Source organism: Lytechinus variegatus, chromosome 15, assembly GCF_018143015.1.
Source record: "Lytechinus variegatus isolate NC3 chromosome 15, Lvar_3.0, whole genome shotgun sequence".
NCBI lineage: Eukaryota > Metazoa > Echinodermata > Echinoidea > Temnopleuroida > Toxopneustidae > Lytechinus > Lytechinus variegatus.
In genome coordinates this window covers 26,140,926-26,158,742 of record NC_054754.1, presented here as the reverse complement: position 1 = coordinate 26,158,742, position 17,817 = coordinate 26,140,926, and the positions used below count along the sequence as shown (strand labels likewise).

Below are 17,817 nucleotides of genomic sequence, written 5' to 3'. Positions count from 1 at the left end.
GAGTAAACTGTGGATACAATTAATGTTGGATGCAGGAAAACTGCTGATGAAGTTATTCTGGCTACAGTAAACTGTGGATACAGATAATTTTGGATACAGTAAAATGTGGGTAAAGTTAAGTGGAGTACAGTTGACTGTAGGTATAGCAATTGTGGGAGAAGCAACCTAGGTAACTGTGGGTACAATAAACTAGGTACAGATAACTGGCTGTGAAGAGGTGACTGTGGGTACAGTAAGCTGTGGTTACAGGCAACTGGGTACAGGCGACTGTGGGTTCATATAAGTGTGGGTACAGGTGACTGCAGGTACATGTAAATGTGGGTGCAAGTGATTGTGGGTACAGGTGACTGTAGGTACAAGTATGGGTGCAAGCGACTGTGGGTACATGCAACTGTGGGTATAGGTAACTATGGCTGCATGTAAATGTGGGTGCAGGTGACTGTGGGTACAGGTGACTGTGGGTATAGGTGACTGTGGGTACATTAAACTGTGGGTACAGGTGACTGTTATAGGCGACTGTGGGTATGTAAGTGTGGGTGCAGGTGACTGTGTGTACATGTAACTTTGGGTATATGTGACTGTGGGTACAAGCGACTGTGGGTACATGTAAGTGTGGGTACAGGTGACTGTGGGTACATGTAAGTGTGGATGGTAAACTGTGGCAGAGATAAGGGCGGCTCCAATTAGAGCAAAATGTGGGTCATTTAACTGTAGAAATTATATTTTTGGGTACAATAAGATTTTTCAAAACAGAGTATGGATATAGCTAAGATTTTATTCTGGATAACTGTGGTATATATATTCTGTTCATTGTGTTTAAAGCTAAGATTCGGGATACAAAATAGTGTGCGTGTGTGTGCACGTAGGTGATCACCATTAACTGTGGAAGTATGACAGATGCACTTTACTATCTCCATTTACAAGTTGTCATGGAGCACACACGAACATCACCAGATGCATGCAGTACAGGAGTGTGTGTCCCTACAATGTTTGACTGCATTTACATGTGTGTGGTAAGTTCTGTGTAAAACAATTTCAATCAAATCACTCACCTCTTCGTGCATAGCTATGTTCTGCCCCAGTATTTTCAATACCATTTGAGCGACGGACCTTCTTGAACCTTGCAGCATCTACACTACCCTCTGATTGATGATCTGTAGAATCTTAAAGTTATATAAAGATTATTCAAATTCCTAACTCCATCTGTAATTTTCTTGTTCCTTTGTAATGTTTCTGAATTTACACATAAGACTTAATTAAAAATATTACACAATTTGGAAATCTGGATGACTAACAATGTGTTTTTATTCTTTCATATCAACTTACAATGCTTTTAACAATCATTGGAGTTAATTGCATTGATTGAAGTTTTCACTGCAAGTGTAATTTTAACGGTCTCATAAATTTTCTTGGATATTCAGTGAATTCACTTCTCCCCAATGACAAAAGAAATCTTAGGCTGTTATGAAATATGAAATAAGTTTCTTCTATAAATCAATTTCAAAGATATTGTTTTCATTAAAATGAGCATAAAATTCATATTCACACAAAAATCATTCAATTATTGTTTCCAAACAGATTTGATTTGGGTATATTTTCTATCTAAATTGGGTTGAGATAGAAAGCCACTATTGAACTGATATCTGGCCAGGGGTAAGACATACATGTAGGCAAAACATAGAGATCAGATCAATTGTAAATCAAATACCATAACTTACCAGAGTCTGAAACATTTTTTGATCTCTTCCTCCTTACATGTTGTCCAAAGTGAGTTGGCTTACGTTGTCTTGTGCTTCTCTTCACCGGCATCCCTTTGGCAATTGCAGTGCTATCTGGAATCATTGACCCTGCATTCCCAACTGGAAAGTCTGCTACAGGGGTAGAGGTACCAGATAGCGGTAGCTGCGACTCAGCTGCAGTCCCAGCTACTGGCTCACTGGCTGATTGCGTTTGCATCTGCTCTTGATCAGGCTGCTCTGGAACGTGTCCTGGGTCTTTGGCACTAGCTTTGACAGAGGATTTTGATTTGGTATTTGAAGTACCTGCAGAAAGTGGGTCGACTGCTCCTGCTGTGTTCATAATGGTTCTCCTGCTTGCAGCTCCAGTGTCCATGGCCTCTTCTCCACCAACATGTAGTTGCACCACTCTTTCAGGATGAGACCTCTGATTTTTTGCTTTAGCATTGGCAGATTTTTTACCGCTTTGTTTGTCAGCAGGCACTACTTTTCTGCTGGATTTACCTGAATTTGTTGAAGGCACTGAAGAACTACTCTCTGAGCCTAAACTACCTTCTGGTTCACTCAGAGTACTACGTTCATCAACTGCTGTGTCACTACTGGTACTCATATCTGGCATATCTATTCTGTGAGGAACCATCTCAAAGGCATCCTCACTCTCAGCCTGATCAGAAAGGGCTACATACTCCTCAATACTGTCTTCATCATCATCATCAAGATCATCATCAGCACTCAATCCTCTGGCCTTTTTGGATGGGAATGACTTCCTGGCTTTCATGATTCTTCCTGGACTCAGCATAGGCAACATCAGCTTTTCTGCAATCTTGTTTGTGGTATCTGTATCTATTGCTATCTCCTGTAATGGTACTCTTTGTACTGCTGGACCAGCTTCACCGTTCACTACTTCCACTGGCACTCCTGAGCCATCCTGCGCCACATCTTGTACCAAACTTGGAGTTGCCTTCATGATTCCTTCTACTTCTGTTTTCTCTCTGCCTTCATCTCCACTCTTTGAGCCATCACCAGCAACCTTTGTGACACCTTTTCTAATTGGCCGCCGTCTCTGACTGGGTTCACCATCGCTGTCTGAGGCTTTGTCATCCGACGACTCCAGAAGCGGAACAGGTGCTTTCTCTTGGCAATCTCCTTGACCCTTTTCAGATTCTGCAGGGGTACCAGACTTTGCAGCATCCGAAGCTTCACCAGCAGTCTTGTCAGGTTTACCAGACTTGGTCTCCTTTAGAGGCTGCTCACTTAGCTTGGTAACCACTTCTCCCTGCACAAAAAACAACGAAATATATCAAGCTCAACAGAATAATGTATCATGGCAACATGGATACTTACATGTATGTGACCAACTATTTTGAAATTCACAATGAGTTGTGTGGAAGGTTCACTGCACTGCCAAAAGTAATAATTTGGGTTCGAAATTGAAAGACATCTTTGGTGAATCTTCTTATCCACGGGCCTCCATTTAACATCCTATTCAAGGAATAGAATGTTCACTGTAACACAGCATGTGTCTATGAACTATGGAAGGGGCTTGTTAACACACAATGCAGGCTTCAGTCAGTCTGTTCAGGATGCACTTGAACCAACGATCTGTGGTCACACAGTAAAGTATCACTCCATTGTGAATCATTCAAAAATTCAAACATTTTTTAGGGGTAACCACTGAAAACTATATTTTGCAGACTTTCATCAGTCTTCTCATTTGCATACTGACCAGGATGTGAATATAACTGTTTTGTGCAATTAAGCGAAATTTTCAGTATTATGCTTGTTGGATTTTTCTCTTTTTATTCAAATCAATTATTTGTTGGGGTGGACTTGTCCTTTAAAATTATTTTACAAAAATCATACAAAATTAACAATACTAATATTGGTGGAGCATTGTGGCCCAGTCGATTAGTCTCCTGACTTTAAAACAAAGGGTAATGAGTTCAAATCCCAGCCATGGCGTAGTTTCCTTCAGCAAGAAATTTATCCACATTGTGCTGCACTCAACCCAGGTGAGGTGAATGGGTACCTGTCAGGAATTTATTCCTTGCAATGCAGTGCTGGGAAGGCTGCTTGAGCTACATGTACAGCCGGGGTAATAACATCAAAGTCCTTTGGAAGCGCAGAGAGACGTTATTCATAATGTGTTATATGCTATACAAGCACTATTATTGATAAAGTGAACAGGTATTCCTCAAAATACAAAAAAGTAGCATTTGAAAAGAACCCCCGAAATGAAAAAAGAAGCCCCCAGAGGTAGAAATGGAGCAGCCAAATCTTTTATAAAAAATTGAAAATGGAGCCCCCGACAAAAAAAATTCTCTGATAAATGGACATATTATTAGATGTTTTTTGTGATGTATTTTGCATTAACTTCTAAAGTAAAAAAATTATCAAAAGATGTTAATTATGAAAAACAGTGCTTATTTATTCATTTGCAGCACAGATGCAAGGGCCATAAGATTTGGAACTGAAATGGTAGCCATCATTTTCAACTAAAGCACTCAGATGTGTTTTAACTGCCGGGCTAAAATGTTGCAAGAACATGTACACATACATGTATATCACTGCAATGAAGCAATAAATTATCACATTTTTGTCTATTAACTACATGCTTGTATAAGGGCATTATGAGGTTTACATAGGTTAGCACAGTGGATGTTATTTTCTACAGAAATAGGAAAGATTTCATTACTGAAAATGGTCTCATGCTCGGTGAAAATATAACAAATGTCATCTTATAAAGGCAAAAGGATTTTTCCATTTGGAATTTTTTTAAAGAGAATGATAGAAATAAGGCAATGATAGATACATGTTATGAAATCGTGAAAATGATTCTTATTGAAAATGTAATTCTCATTACATGAATACTACAGATCATAACTAGAATGCATGTAATGATTGACTAAATTTCATATTAAAATTAATTCTCCATTTCGGCCATTGACTGATGAGAGGTATTTAAGTTAAGAATAAAAGAATTTGATGAGTCAATCGTTGCCTATGAAAGTCAGATCAAGGATTTGCAAGTCAATACTCCAAATTTGACATTTATTCGTAAAAATGTTTTCGAAGAAAATGGGAGTAAAAAAAATAACAGGATATTTTGAAGTCTTGATGCCCAATATTAATGAGAGATATTTATAAAGATAAGGTCTGTTATTATCATCACATGCCATATTGAATTCCAGGTCTTACAAAGAGTTACGCTTGATCCAATCAATCGTAACTCTATGGAAATCCATCAATGTCATTTTTTTTTCTACAGGAAATTTTCAAGAAAACAATGAGTGCATGAATATACATCATAGCTAGAAAATATTTTGAACAAACATGCATAATAGATGTTGACGTTGCTGGCCGTCCATACATGTAGTTGTGATTGATCCGATCAATCGCAACTCTTTGTAAGATGGGGCCCAGCTCTACTTTCCTTAGTCCCATTCAAACCAAGTACATGTTGTGTCATGACTATCATTTAAATAAAAAAATCTTTTTAAAAATGCATTTATTTTTTGTAACTTTGATTATTTTCAAAGTTTTAATTCAATGATTAGTTATGTTTTTAAACATTATTACATGCAATGTGTGCAAGACGCAAACCAAAATGTGATATCCAAAGCTTACACACTTGGGTCCAAAAATTTCGTCGTAATTTTGATTTGCGGCATTTTGTAATGGAATTTCTTTAAACATGGATGAAATGGAACTTTCATTTTGAAATGATAAAGAAACCTTTATTTGTCCATTCAATGACCTGAAATTATGCGTAACTTTTATAACAAAAAAAGAACATAGTGGGCAGGCACTATACAGATCTGGGGCCCGTCTTACAAAGAGTTGTGATTGATCTGATCAATCGCAACTCTGGACAGCCAGCAACTTCAACATCTATTATGCATGTTTGTTAAAATTATTTTCTATTATTTACATTCATGCATTGTTTTCTTGAAAATTCACTATGCTTCTCTTGGTTTACCAAGGCCATTGTGCAAATTTCCTGTAGAAAAATTATGACACCGATGGATTTCATAAAGTTTTTTTGTCCAACAATGGGGATGACAATAGGGGTGTTCAAATGATTCATTTTATTTCATGTAATTTAACTATATAATTCACCAAAACTTTGCACATGCTTTAATAGCCAAGAAACAAGCAGATGGATCAAAATTTTAATCATAAATTAACATGAGATTCACTTGAATAATTTGTCAATTTGCACTTTGAGGCCAACTCATGAAATGTCCTGCAAAAGAAAGAGAAATAAGGGAATGTTGCCTACTCACTGAAAATTTTCACCTGATATTAATACATGTATACCCATTTTTCATTCATTCATTCACTCAATTACTCACCCACCCACACACCCACCCACTCACTCATCCATCCATTATAACCCCAGCATCACAGAACTAAACAAGCAAAAATTAAAACATTCCTATTTTCCCTTAATACACAACATACAAACATCATATACTTGTTCAGATATAGGCCTACACTTTGACATCCTAACATATGTTACATTACACTAAGTACATGTATGTTATTCATTTTGCAAATGATATGCATAAATTAGCATACATACCACATATCTATAAATCTTTCCCCGCGTCTTCATAATGAATATACTCCAGGATTTACCAATCTTAGCTCAGTTTAAATAAAAAGTAAAAGAGCTGAAGTCTGCATTTCCATTAAACAAATGCAAAAACAAGCAACTGGTATAACACTCTTACTCCACTGTGAACGTGAATTAAAATCCAAGGGCAAGCATATAGCACACAATTACCATCTTTCCTCAACTGGCGGGACTTTTATTTTATTTTGTTTTACAATAGATTCTCTCACATGTATTGACCCAGCGCAAGTGTATACCACTCCTACACACAGAGTACATGTACAAAGGGATACCACTCCAATACTCTCAAACACACACTCTCACACACATGCTCAGTCATTCATGAAATGTACGAACCAAACCGTGGGCAACACATAACCCCAGCACACTATAAAAGGCAGCTTCCCCCTGAGCTCAGAGCGACAACCCTGGAAACAAAGAGGGCAAGGGAAGTTGCCAATTTGAGGACCTGATCCCTATCGTGAGAAGGACCATTGCTCATGTTTTTGTCTTCTGAATGTAAAATCAAGCCTGACAATCAAAACATTCATAGAATGGTTGCCAAAGTGGCTTATACAACACTTTCCCCAACAGAATACACGCAAAATGAATATAGAAATTAACTTTCAAGCTAAATATAGGCTTAATTAATAGAGCAATAGCGTTACATCTAATTTGCATATATGGATTAATAAATAAATAATTTAATCTTCTAGATATCTCGTGTTGATGATGATATTGGCAATGTAATAGCAACCATGATGAAAGCAGGGACGTGAGAGGGTAATCAATGAATACACAGTTTCAGTAAGTTTGACAATCAATGAAAGATCACAGTTGGATAGAAGAGAATAAAGATAATCATAGCAACCATAAAGGAAGTTCCTGCGTGTTTCAGTGCCGTGAGAGGTACAAAATTTCATTTTTAACACAACAAACTCGAGACAATCATGTACTTAACTGCACATTTTAGGTCATATCGACATAAAAAATTGAACCAAAAAAAGACTCAACTTTAATTGGTTTGGTTAATTTCCATACTCTCTTGAAGGCGTTTAATACTAGAAGTGAAAAATGAATTGATTAATCATACACAAATGGAAAGCTAGTAAGTTACACAAATACAACAAAATTTCTTTTTATACTATTATTGCATTTTAAACATAATATATACTTTTTTCTTCTTTAATGGTCCCTGCATGTTATGTACTCACTTATTTCTCTATTATTTATTTTCTAAAATGTAAACTCACATTGTTAGTCTTTGAACTTTTTGAGGAGTATTGTTTAATAAAACCGAATTGAATTTGAAAAAAAAATTGAATTTGAAACACATCTTTACAGCTTACCAGCCGAGTATTTCTTTTGGATATATTCCACTTCACAATCATTGGAAATGGGTATTATTGTGGTATTTTGCAAGGTTTCTATGGCGTGATCTTTATGATCTTTATAAGGATGGAGTTGTGATTAAGGAGATTATTTTCATCTTTTCCAGATTACAAATCAAATTTTTTTTACTGTTTGCAAGGAAAATTTAGGAACTATTTAGTGATTGAGAATTTCTTCGAAATATATACGGTACCCCTTTTTCATTATTTAAGTGTTTTTGGCACCCTCATTCCCTATGTTGAAAAAGAGATCCTTTTTTAAACGTTTTTTTGTATCCACTCGTCAATGGAAGTGCCCCCCCCCCCTGGAAAATATTTTGGTATTTTGTGACAGTTGACAAACATGTTAATACCCCAAAAAGAAAAAAAAATATCAAAAACATCAATTGAAATCTATTCATGCAAGCAGTCATCTCAGAATATGACATCTATTCATTCAATGAATCAGAAATTGAACATTTTACATCTTTAAATTCATGAAATTGCCATCTATTTTCTTGAAATTATTTTGATGTAATTGCAAACTACTGCAAAAATAAAGAATATTCACCTCTTTCTGGACTCTGAAATAACGTTTTTATGATGGTACAATCTGTAAATATTGTAGTCCCACATGTGTTAATGTTGCAACAGCACAAAAGTCTACATGTGGGATTCGCGGGGGGGGGGGGCTACTTAGTATAAATGTATAATACATGTACGTACATGTATGTGCCATGGGTGGTTGAGACCCCCCATTTTCAGCCTAAATTTCCTTTCCTGAGCATCAACAATTTTAATTGAAATCCACAGAGATTCCTATTTATCCCAGTTACAGGGACCCTTAAGTTTGTGTTTCTCATTCTCGAGCCTTCTCCATAGACGCTACCATGCTACAATATGATTTCCGGAGACCCCCATTTTTGAAGTGGTCAGTTCCAGAGCATTGCATTTTTAGCAATCGTTGATCCAAGAGCCGTTCCGGAGACCCCCATTTTAAGACTAAGATTTAGTTTGAGAGCCCTCTATTTTCGACTTTAGTGTGGCACATTGGTATATTATAATTCGAGTAGCCCCCCAGGATGGGACAATATTGTCCAAGAGTAACATCAGAAAATGATACTTTAGAGTCAAGAAAGAGGTGAATATTTTTCATTTTCTGGTCAGTTGCCAACTAAATAAAAAAAATAAGGAATGTGGAAAATAGATGGCAATTTCATGGATTTAAGGGTCAAGTCCCACCCCAGGAAAATGCTGACTTGAATAAATAGAAAAAAATCAAACTAACATAGTGTTAAAAATTTCATCAAAATTGGATGTAAAATAAGAAAGTTATGACATTTCAAAGTTTCGCTTATTTTTCACAAAACAGTGATATGCACAACTAGGTGACTAAGGTGAGTCAGTCGATGATGTCCATCACTCACAATTTCTTTTGTTTTTTATTGTTTGAATTATACAATATTTCATTTATTATAGATTTGACATTAAAGACCAACTTGACTGAACCATATAGCATTAAACAATGCTAATTCCACATGTTCAGGGAGGAATTAACTGTTGTATCACTGTACAATGTGGAGAAAATTAGAATATTTCATATAATAAAACACAAAAAAAATAGTGAGTGGATGATATCATAGTCTCCTCCTTTGCATGATACCAGCCAGGATGTGAATATAATTGTTTTGTGAAATTAAGCGAAACTTTAAAATGTCGTAACTTTCCTATTTAACATCCGATTTTGATGAAATTTTCAGTGTTATGCTTGTTGAATTTTTCTCTTTTTATTCAAATCAACTTTTTGTTGGCATGGACTTGTCCTTTAAAGATGCGAACTGTTAAATTTTAGCAGTTTTTGGTGTGTTTTTTCAGAAGGGGGAGGGGGTTAACATACCATAAAGTGATCTTTCACAGCCAAGAAAGAGGTGAATATTCTTCATTTTCTGGATAGTTTTCAACTAAATATTTTTAAAAATTCAAGGAAATATGGAAAATAGATGGCTATTTCATGGATTTAAATATGCAAAAATATGAAAATTTTAGCAATTTTGATGAAGTTTAATTTTTTTTTAACCATTTTTTAAAAACCCCTGCGGCTTCAATGAAAACGTCTGTTAATATTAATAGCTTTTGAATATTTTTCAAAATAAATAATCCATGCCTCTTCTTTTTTTTTTGGGGGGGGAGATAAATATAGGTCATATAAAGGCCACTGCACACCTTAAGTCCCGACTGGTCTGCGACTGGTCTGCGACTGAGTGAGGGGAGATGAATCGCAAGGTAGTCATTAGCCTCGACACCGAACACCTTGCTGTCTGCCATGCTGTCTGTGACTCGCGCATGCGCTTTTTGCCATAGCAACTGAGAAAATGCGCTCACTGTAGCACATGCGCATTGTTTATCATATACGCGTCGTACAACTCTGCTGTTTGATTGGCTGGAAGTTGGATTGAGCTCGCAATCCAGTCATAAGGATTTCGACATGTCAAATCCTTACGATTTTCCTTGCGACTTGTCTCTGACCGGTCTGCGACTCTCAAGCTGACAAGAGCTGTAACGTCACATCTCCCTTCATGCAGTTGCAAGCCAGTCGTAGACCAGTCAAGTCGTAAGGTGTGCGGTGGCCTTAAATAACCAATCCCATTTATGCAAACTAGAAGGAAATCTAAAGATACTAAAAATCGCCAACGCATACATGTACATGAAGGCACTTGCTTGCTTGGGAATGAACACCTATCTTTCTAACAGAAGGCAAAATACCTATTATGCTAAATAAATAGCAATTATTTGTTCTCCAAAAGAATCATTAGGCACATTTTCTTTAATTCAAAAATAAGGGGAGACAGTATTTTGTTACATTTCTGTTCAAACCCATTTTATGACTTACAACTGAAGTGAAATAAATCAAAACTCAAATTAACATAATGTACTTCATAAATGTATCTGATTTTAAACACTCTCTCACTGCAGTTACACACAAATGAAATTTAAATAAAAATTTCAAGAATATGTTTTTAATATTTCCCTTTTAAAAAATGATATTGATATAAATGTTTTTGTTGGGATGGAATTTATTTGTTTTACCCTCCAGGGGAGGATTTCAACATTTGAAATATGACCAGTTGTCATTTTCATAGGCTAAGAAGCATAGGTGTCTGTTACTATAGCAACTGCCAGATAAAATATTGAAAACCACCCCCCCCCCACTTGTCTCTTCAAGCATATTGGGACATGCACAAGTAACCATGAATTTAATAGCCAAGTACTTTTTTATCATCATCATCGATGTATACATGTACGCCTACTGTTAAAACAGTGTGAATGCTTGAACTTTAAATACTCCTTATGAAAACATGGATGAAAAGCAATTTTTTAAGTTTTGCTTCCTACACTAGATCATGAAGACATCAAATTGCAGCCAAGACATGCACTCAGTATATGTACAGTAGTAGTAGTATTACACACACACATCCAAATGCATGTAGTCAGCCTATGCACATCACTTTGAGTAGCGTCACTACACACACAGACACAAAATGGGGACAAACATGTATCAGGGGTCAGTATTCATCGCTATGAATACACTCCATGCTTATCCTATTGATCAGTAGTGCAAAGAACAGGGTGCCAATTTGAGGAGCAAATCACTATTGCCTGTTGGCCATGAAACACAAAAATCAATGTGATTATGGGTAATTTCAACAAACTTCTCTGATGTTACATACATGTATATTTAATTGCTAATAAGTGAGGGAATGAAAAACATAGGCGCCTTAATAGTGACATTTTCTGTTCATCAGTTTTTACTTACCAAGGAAATAGGCGTAAGTGTACAACTGAGTGTGACTACATGTAAAAGTAAAACAACCTAATTTTCATATTTCTGCTCGTGCACTTGTTGATGAGTCATGACATATAAGCAATGCTGTTTTCAACAAGAACACATTCTGATATGGTCTTCATTGTGAACCAAAAATATTGTTAGGATATGGAATTACACTTTTCAGCATGCTTTACTTTCATGTTTTATTCAACAGCAGAATCGTTTCATTTCCATAGATCTCCAACATTTGGTTTCATACATTTCGAAATACAAATATAAACAAGAAAACATAGTGTACAATATAAATCTCTACAAACAAAAGTTATAATCAAGATTATTATAGACTAAAGTCAACCGATTTTTTTTCAAAATTTTAATGTGATATTGATGCTCAAACATAACAAAACAAACAGATCCAAATGTTCTAAAAAAAATTGAATTTTCATGCGAAAAGTCCAGCAAATGAATAATTTTTAAAATAAATTTAAATACTACTTTAAATGAAATTAATACATTTAAATTATAATTAGGTACAGGTGTTTAAGGTCTTGCATTATTCAAATAAAATGACTAAGACCTACTTTTGATCAAATTTTATGCCATGTTGTCCTGTAACATAAGGAATAGCAATTGATTGTGGGACTGTTTTTACAATTGATCATACATGTACATCAAACAATGATAATTATAATAATGATAACACTGTTAATCAAACGTTTATCGAGAAAAACCCAGTTCAGCAGTTTTTAATTGGTAAACAGTTTTCTTAAAGGGGAAGTTCACCCTGGCAAAAAGTTTATTGTAAAAATAGCAGAAAAAATAATAAAAAATATTGCCGAAGGTTTGAGAAAGATTCATCAAATAATTAAAAAGTTATTAGAATTTCAATTATTTGATTTGTGACGTCATATGCGAGCAGCATCCCTACATAGCGAATGGTAAAAAATCAATGAAATGTCATTTTCTCAGAAAATTGAAAATGATTTTCACTGTAACTTTTGTATATCAATAGACAAATCGTTTCACACCCGATCATGAAAAGAAAACAAAATTATGTCATCAGGAACCATACCAAATTTGAAATTCATACATTTTATATTACATAACACATGGGGCAGCTGCTCGTTTATGACGTCACAAATCCAAAATTTTGAACTCTAATAACTTTCTTACTCTTTAACGGATTTTCCTCAAACCTTCACCAATATTTTTTACTATTTTTTCTGCTATTTTTACAACAAAGTTTTCTTCAGGGTGAACTTCCCCTTTAAAGGACAAGTCCACCCCAACAAAAATTTGATTTGAATAAAGAGAAAAATCCAACAAGCATAACGTTGAAAATTTCATCAAAATCAGATGTAAAATAAGAAAGTTATGACATTTTAAAGTTTCGCTTCATTTCACAAAATAGTTATATGCACAACTCTGTCGGTATGCAAATGAGGGAACTGATGACATCACTATTTCTTTGGATTTTATTACATGTATATGAAAAATGAAATATTTTTATTTTCTCGTCAATGTCATGTGAAATGAAGTTTAATTCCTCCCTGAACACGTGGAATTCCATTATTTTAACATTTTGTGCTTCAGGCAAGGAGGTCCTAATTGTCAAATTCGTAAAAATTGAAATATTGTATAATTCAAACAATAAAAAAAAAGAAATAGTGCATGACATCATCAACTCTCTCATTTGGATGTAACTGACTCGTTCATATACCTATTTTGTGAAAAATAAGTGAAACTTTGAAATGTCATAACTTTCTTATTTTACATCCGATTTTGATGAAATTTTCAGCATTGTGCTTGTCTGATTTATCTCTATTGATTCAAATCAACATTGTTCTGAGGTGGACTTGACCTTTAATATACACTGTTTTTCACCAAAAAAAAATGTTTATTGGTAGGTGCGGTTCTAGAATAGATTTTTTTTGGGGGGTGAGGGCTTCTGGGAGATTAAAAATATATGTGACATTTAGGCTAATGACACTGGTTATTTCACTATAAAAGAAAGGCCAATATGGCAATTGTGGGCAACACTGGGGTCTGACATATCAACCTGGCCCCCCCCCCTCCTATCTGCAATAAAGTAGTTTTAATACTTGTGCCAGTGATCGTAGCAACTGAGCCAAAAAAAAAATATATATATCACACTAAACTCACTTTTTAGAATGTATTTTAAAGGACAAGTCCACCCCAACAAAAACTTGATTTGAATAAAAAAAGAAAAATTCATCAAGCATAACACTGAAAATTTCATCAAAATCGTATGTACATGTACATGTACAGTGTATGTAAAATAAGAAAGTTATGGCATTTTAAAGTTTCGCTTCATTTCACAAAACAGTTATATGCACATCTCGGTCGGTATGCAAATGAGGAACTGATGACATCACTCACTATTTCTTTTGTATTTCATTGAAAGAAATATTTATATTTTCTCGTCATTATCATGTAAAATGACGTTTCATTTCTCCCTGAACACGTGGAATTCCATTATTTGAACATTTTGTGCTTCAGGCAAGGAGGTCCAAATCGTCAAATTCGTAAAAAATGGAAATATTGTATAATTCAAACAATAAAAAACAAAAGAAATAGTGACATCATTGACTCTCTCATTTGGATGTAACTGGCTCGATCATATAACTATTTTGTTAAAAATAAGCGAAACTCTGAAATGTCATAACTTTCTTATCTTACATCCGATTTTGATGAAATTTTCAGCATTGTGCTTGTCTGATTTTTCTCTATTGATTGAAATCAACATTTTTCTGAGGTGGACTTGACCTTTAAAACCACTGAATATATTTCACACAAGAACTGCAATTTGTTTCATGATGAAGGGGATAAAACTGGCAATAAGGAAGGGGTTCTAGAACATCCTGAACTCTCATAGGTTGCATCATTTGAAAGCTGAATTGTAATGCATAATTGTAATGATGCTTTGATCATCTTCCGTTTACACGGCTGAGAAAGCTTCTCGAATTCTGCTGTTTTACGTTTCAAACCGATATTGATGCAAAATGCGAGCGTGTAAAACCCCTCTTCACTATTAAACTCTGTTTACTATCCATTCAATCTGAACGGTTTAGTCGAACCATCACTTAGTGTAAAACACAGGTACATGTACTTGTAGTGCAATTTCCACTTCTACTTTAAAGTTATTAGTACATGTACTAGTTTATCAATAATCAATCCAAATGTAAAGAATACCTGAAATGATGTTGGATAAGTGGACACAAGACAAAATCAGTATAGTGATATTGGAAATTGGACAAAATGGTAAATTAGCTAAATGGCAGTTACATGTACAGCAACTGGTTAGCAGAAAATAGCATGTTTTTCTGCGGAAGTGGTTGAAAGATCACAATTATTGTTAAGGCCTGCGATTTCATAACTTACACTGCGCAGTTACAGTACAGACTCTGATGAAGTCATTTGTCCACTTGTCAAATAAAAGCCAACATGTTTCTTCAGACCAGAATATGCAAAATAAATCTGATAAGTCAAATTTTGTCAACTGGTACAAAAAGATTTGACTAAAGGACGAGTCACATGGCATCACACAGCTCAAAAAAGAGTCACAATCTACAAAACTTATATCAGGCCCTTAATGGATTATGCATGTCCGATTTTGGCTGGAGTTGGTACCAGTGCACTCACACTTCTTGATAGGTTACAGCGGAAAGCACTCTGCCTCCTGAGAATTGAAGACCCTTCCAAAGTTGGGTTTTATCCACTCGAGCACTAGAGAAATGTTGTATCTCTCTGTAGTCTGTACCTTTACTGTCACTTCTTCCTCAAACCATTCCTTGAGTTGTCTGGAATTCTCTGCTACGCATGTTTTTAAAGGTCAAGTCCATCATTTGAAGAAGAAAGTTTAATTGAATTAAAGAAGAAATTTCAAACAAGCAGAATGCTGAAAATTCCATCACAATCAGATGCAAACTAAGAAAGTTTTCAAAGCTCCACTTTTCACGATTTTCACATTTTTTTTAAAGCAAACTCCCATCATTTGTTATTTTAGAGATAATCATACACACAATGCAAGGTGTGTAAAATTGTGCCGTGTAACGTCAGTTACCGTGGAAATGCCCTTAGTGATATGCAAATGAGTAAGCCAAAGATATCACTCTATATTTCTTTGTTCTGAATTTAATGTATACAATTTACTTTTGACAATAATCATCCTCTTCATTGAACCACAAAAACAATGTTTAGAGAGGAATAACACTATTTTTCACATGACAAATCAAAGATAATAAAAATATTCCATACGTCTAAAAATAAAAAAACAAAAGAAATAGTGACAGATGTCACAGACTCTTTCATTTGCATAACACTTACATATGTACATGTACTTGTGCCTGTTTTGTGAAAACTATTAAAGTGAAACTATATATATCACAACTTTAATCTGATTTGCGTGAAATTTTCAGTGCTTGATTTTACATTGTTTTATTCAAATCAACTTTGTGTTGTAGTAGAATTCTCCCTCAAATAATCAAAATGTAAATTTCCTTTTCGACAAAAAAACTGAATGAAAATGAAATTGAAACCTCAATTCTTTTATTTACATAAGGGCAAGTCCAAGAATTTGCATACATGTATGTATGGGACATTTCAGAGGCTTTAATGACCTCAAAAATAGTGTTAAATTACTTTGATTAGATTGAATACCCTCATGATGGTAGACATCTAAGAGAAGAATAATCATGCAAAAAAAGGTGACATATGATGCAGTATTTGGTACCCTGGGGTACCAAATAATAATCCGCCATTTTGTTGAATTATTTATTTTATTTTTTGCGCTGTACCCTGGGTTACCAAAAATGTGTACAAGTATATTTTAATATTTTGTACAGATTTTTTCTTTCTTTTTAGTGATCTTATGTAACAATTAATGCATGCAAATGATAACTTTATTCTATTTGTTTACTATTATTGGCATAAGATTGTATCAAAGAAAGGAAATAGGCGTTGTGATCATTGTCCCCATGATGACATGATTGTCGCAACGATCGTACGACCGTGATCACCATGACAACAATGTAACTGTACACTATTACAACACGAGATGGCGCTGCACAACGCCGTACCCCGGGGTACTACGGTACCCTGGTGTACGGCGTGGTGCATCATATGACCTTGACCTTTTGGAGAGAAAAGATGTACCATTACGTATGGGACGCAGAAAAAAGACAATTTCTAAAACATTTTTTTCAAGTAAAGAATTAAAGTACCGGTATTTCATTTGACAACTTGTAACTTAGTGTGATGGAAGTCGCAACACTCAAGTATATCTAAGGCAAGTTTCATGTCATAAGCTAAAACCCTCTAATTACAGACTTAATTAAACAAATCAATGACATGTTACGTATGGGACAATTACGTATGTGATATTTTGTCCCCATAGAGAACAAAAACAATTTTTCCCAAAATTTCAAAAATTAAAATAAGGAAATAACAAAGGAGTGTTTTTCTTTTAAACATTCTATTGAGACATATTTGATATGACTGAAAAGGAAATTAGCCATTTCAACAAATTTTTTCTTGTTTTCATGGTTTCAAGAATTTCTTATGTATTTCTATTGTTTGTTCAATTTTTTTTCTCATATTTTTCCATTTTCGCAATTTGTTCGCTTTGTATCCAATTCCATTAATCAGTATTCATAACAAATCAGTCTTTAAAAACAAAAAGAAAAGGTAAATAATCACTTTTGAAATTTGTTTTTCTCCATTCACTTTTTCACATATCTCCCCAAAGGTCAAGTCCACCTCAGAAAAATGTTGATTTGAATCAATAGAGAAAAATCAGACAAGCACAATGCTGAAAATTTTATCAAAATTGGATGTAAAATAAAAAGTTATGACATTTCAAAGTTTCGCTTATTATTAACAAAATAGTTATATGAACGAGCCAGTTACATCCAAATGAGTAAGTCGATGATGTCACTAACTCACTATTTCTTTTGTTTTTTATTGTTTGAATTATACAATATTTCAGTTTTTACGAATTTGACGATTAGGACCTCCTTGCCTGAAGCACAAAATGTTAAAATAATGGAATTCCATGTGTTCATGGAGGAATGAAACTTCATTTCACATGACAATGACAAGAAAATAAATATATTTCTTATTTCATATAATAAAATACAAAAGAAATAGTGAGCGAGTTATGTCATCAGTTCCTCATTTGCATACCGACCGAGATGTGCATATAACTGTTTTGTGAAATGAAGCAAAACTTAAAAATGCCATAACTTT

The 17,817-nt window shown here is 34.7% G+C and overlaps 1 protein-coding gene across 3 annotated transcripts in view; it reads right to left on the bottom strand.

The window, feature by feature from the left end:
• LOC121428696 (histone-lysine N-methyltransferase EHMT2-like) overlaps positions 1 to 17,817 on the bottom strand; it is a 63,339-nt gene that overhangs the window by 43,446 nt on the left and 2,076 nt on the right. Inside the window, exons 1-3 of one of the 3 annotated variants that reach the window (XM_041625506.1) lie at positions 6,322 to 6,531; positions 1,719 to 3,012; positions 1,053 to 1,163 (exon numbers count right to left, since the gene is read on the bottom strand). In XM_041625506.1, coding sequence (XP_041481440.1) covers positions 1,053 to 1,163; positions 1,719 to 3,012; positions 6,322 to 6,354 — 1,438 coding nt within the window. In that variant the 5' untranslated portion in view covers positions 6,355 to 6,531. Of the gene's footprint in view, positions 1 to 1,052; positions 1,164 to 1,718; positions 3,013 to 6,321; positions 6,532 to 17,817 lie in introns of those variants that run through there. The other 2 variants (XM_041625504.1, XM_041625505.1) reach the window with 2 other exon arrangements.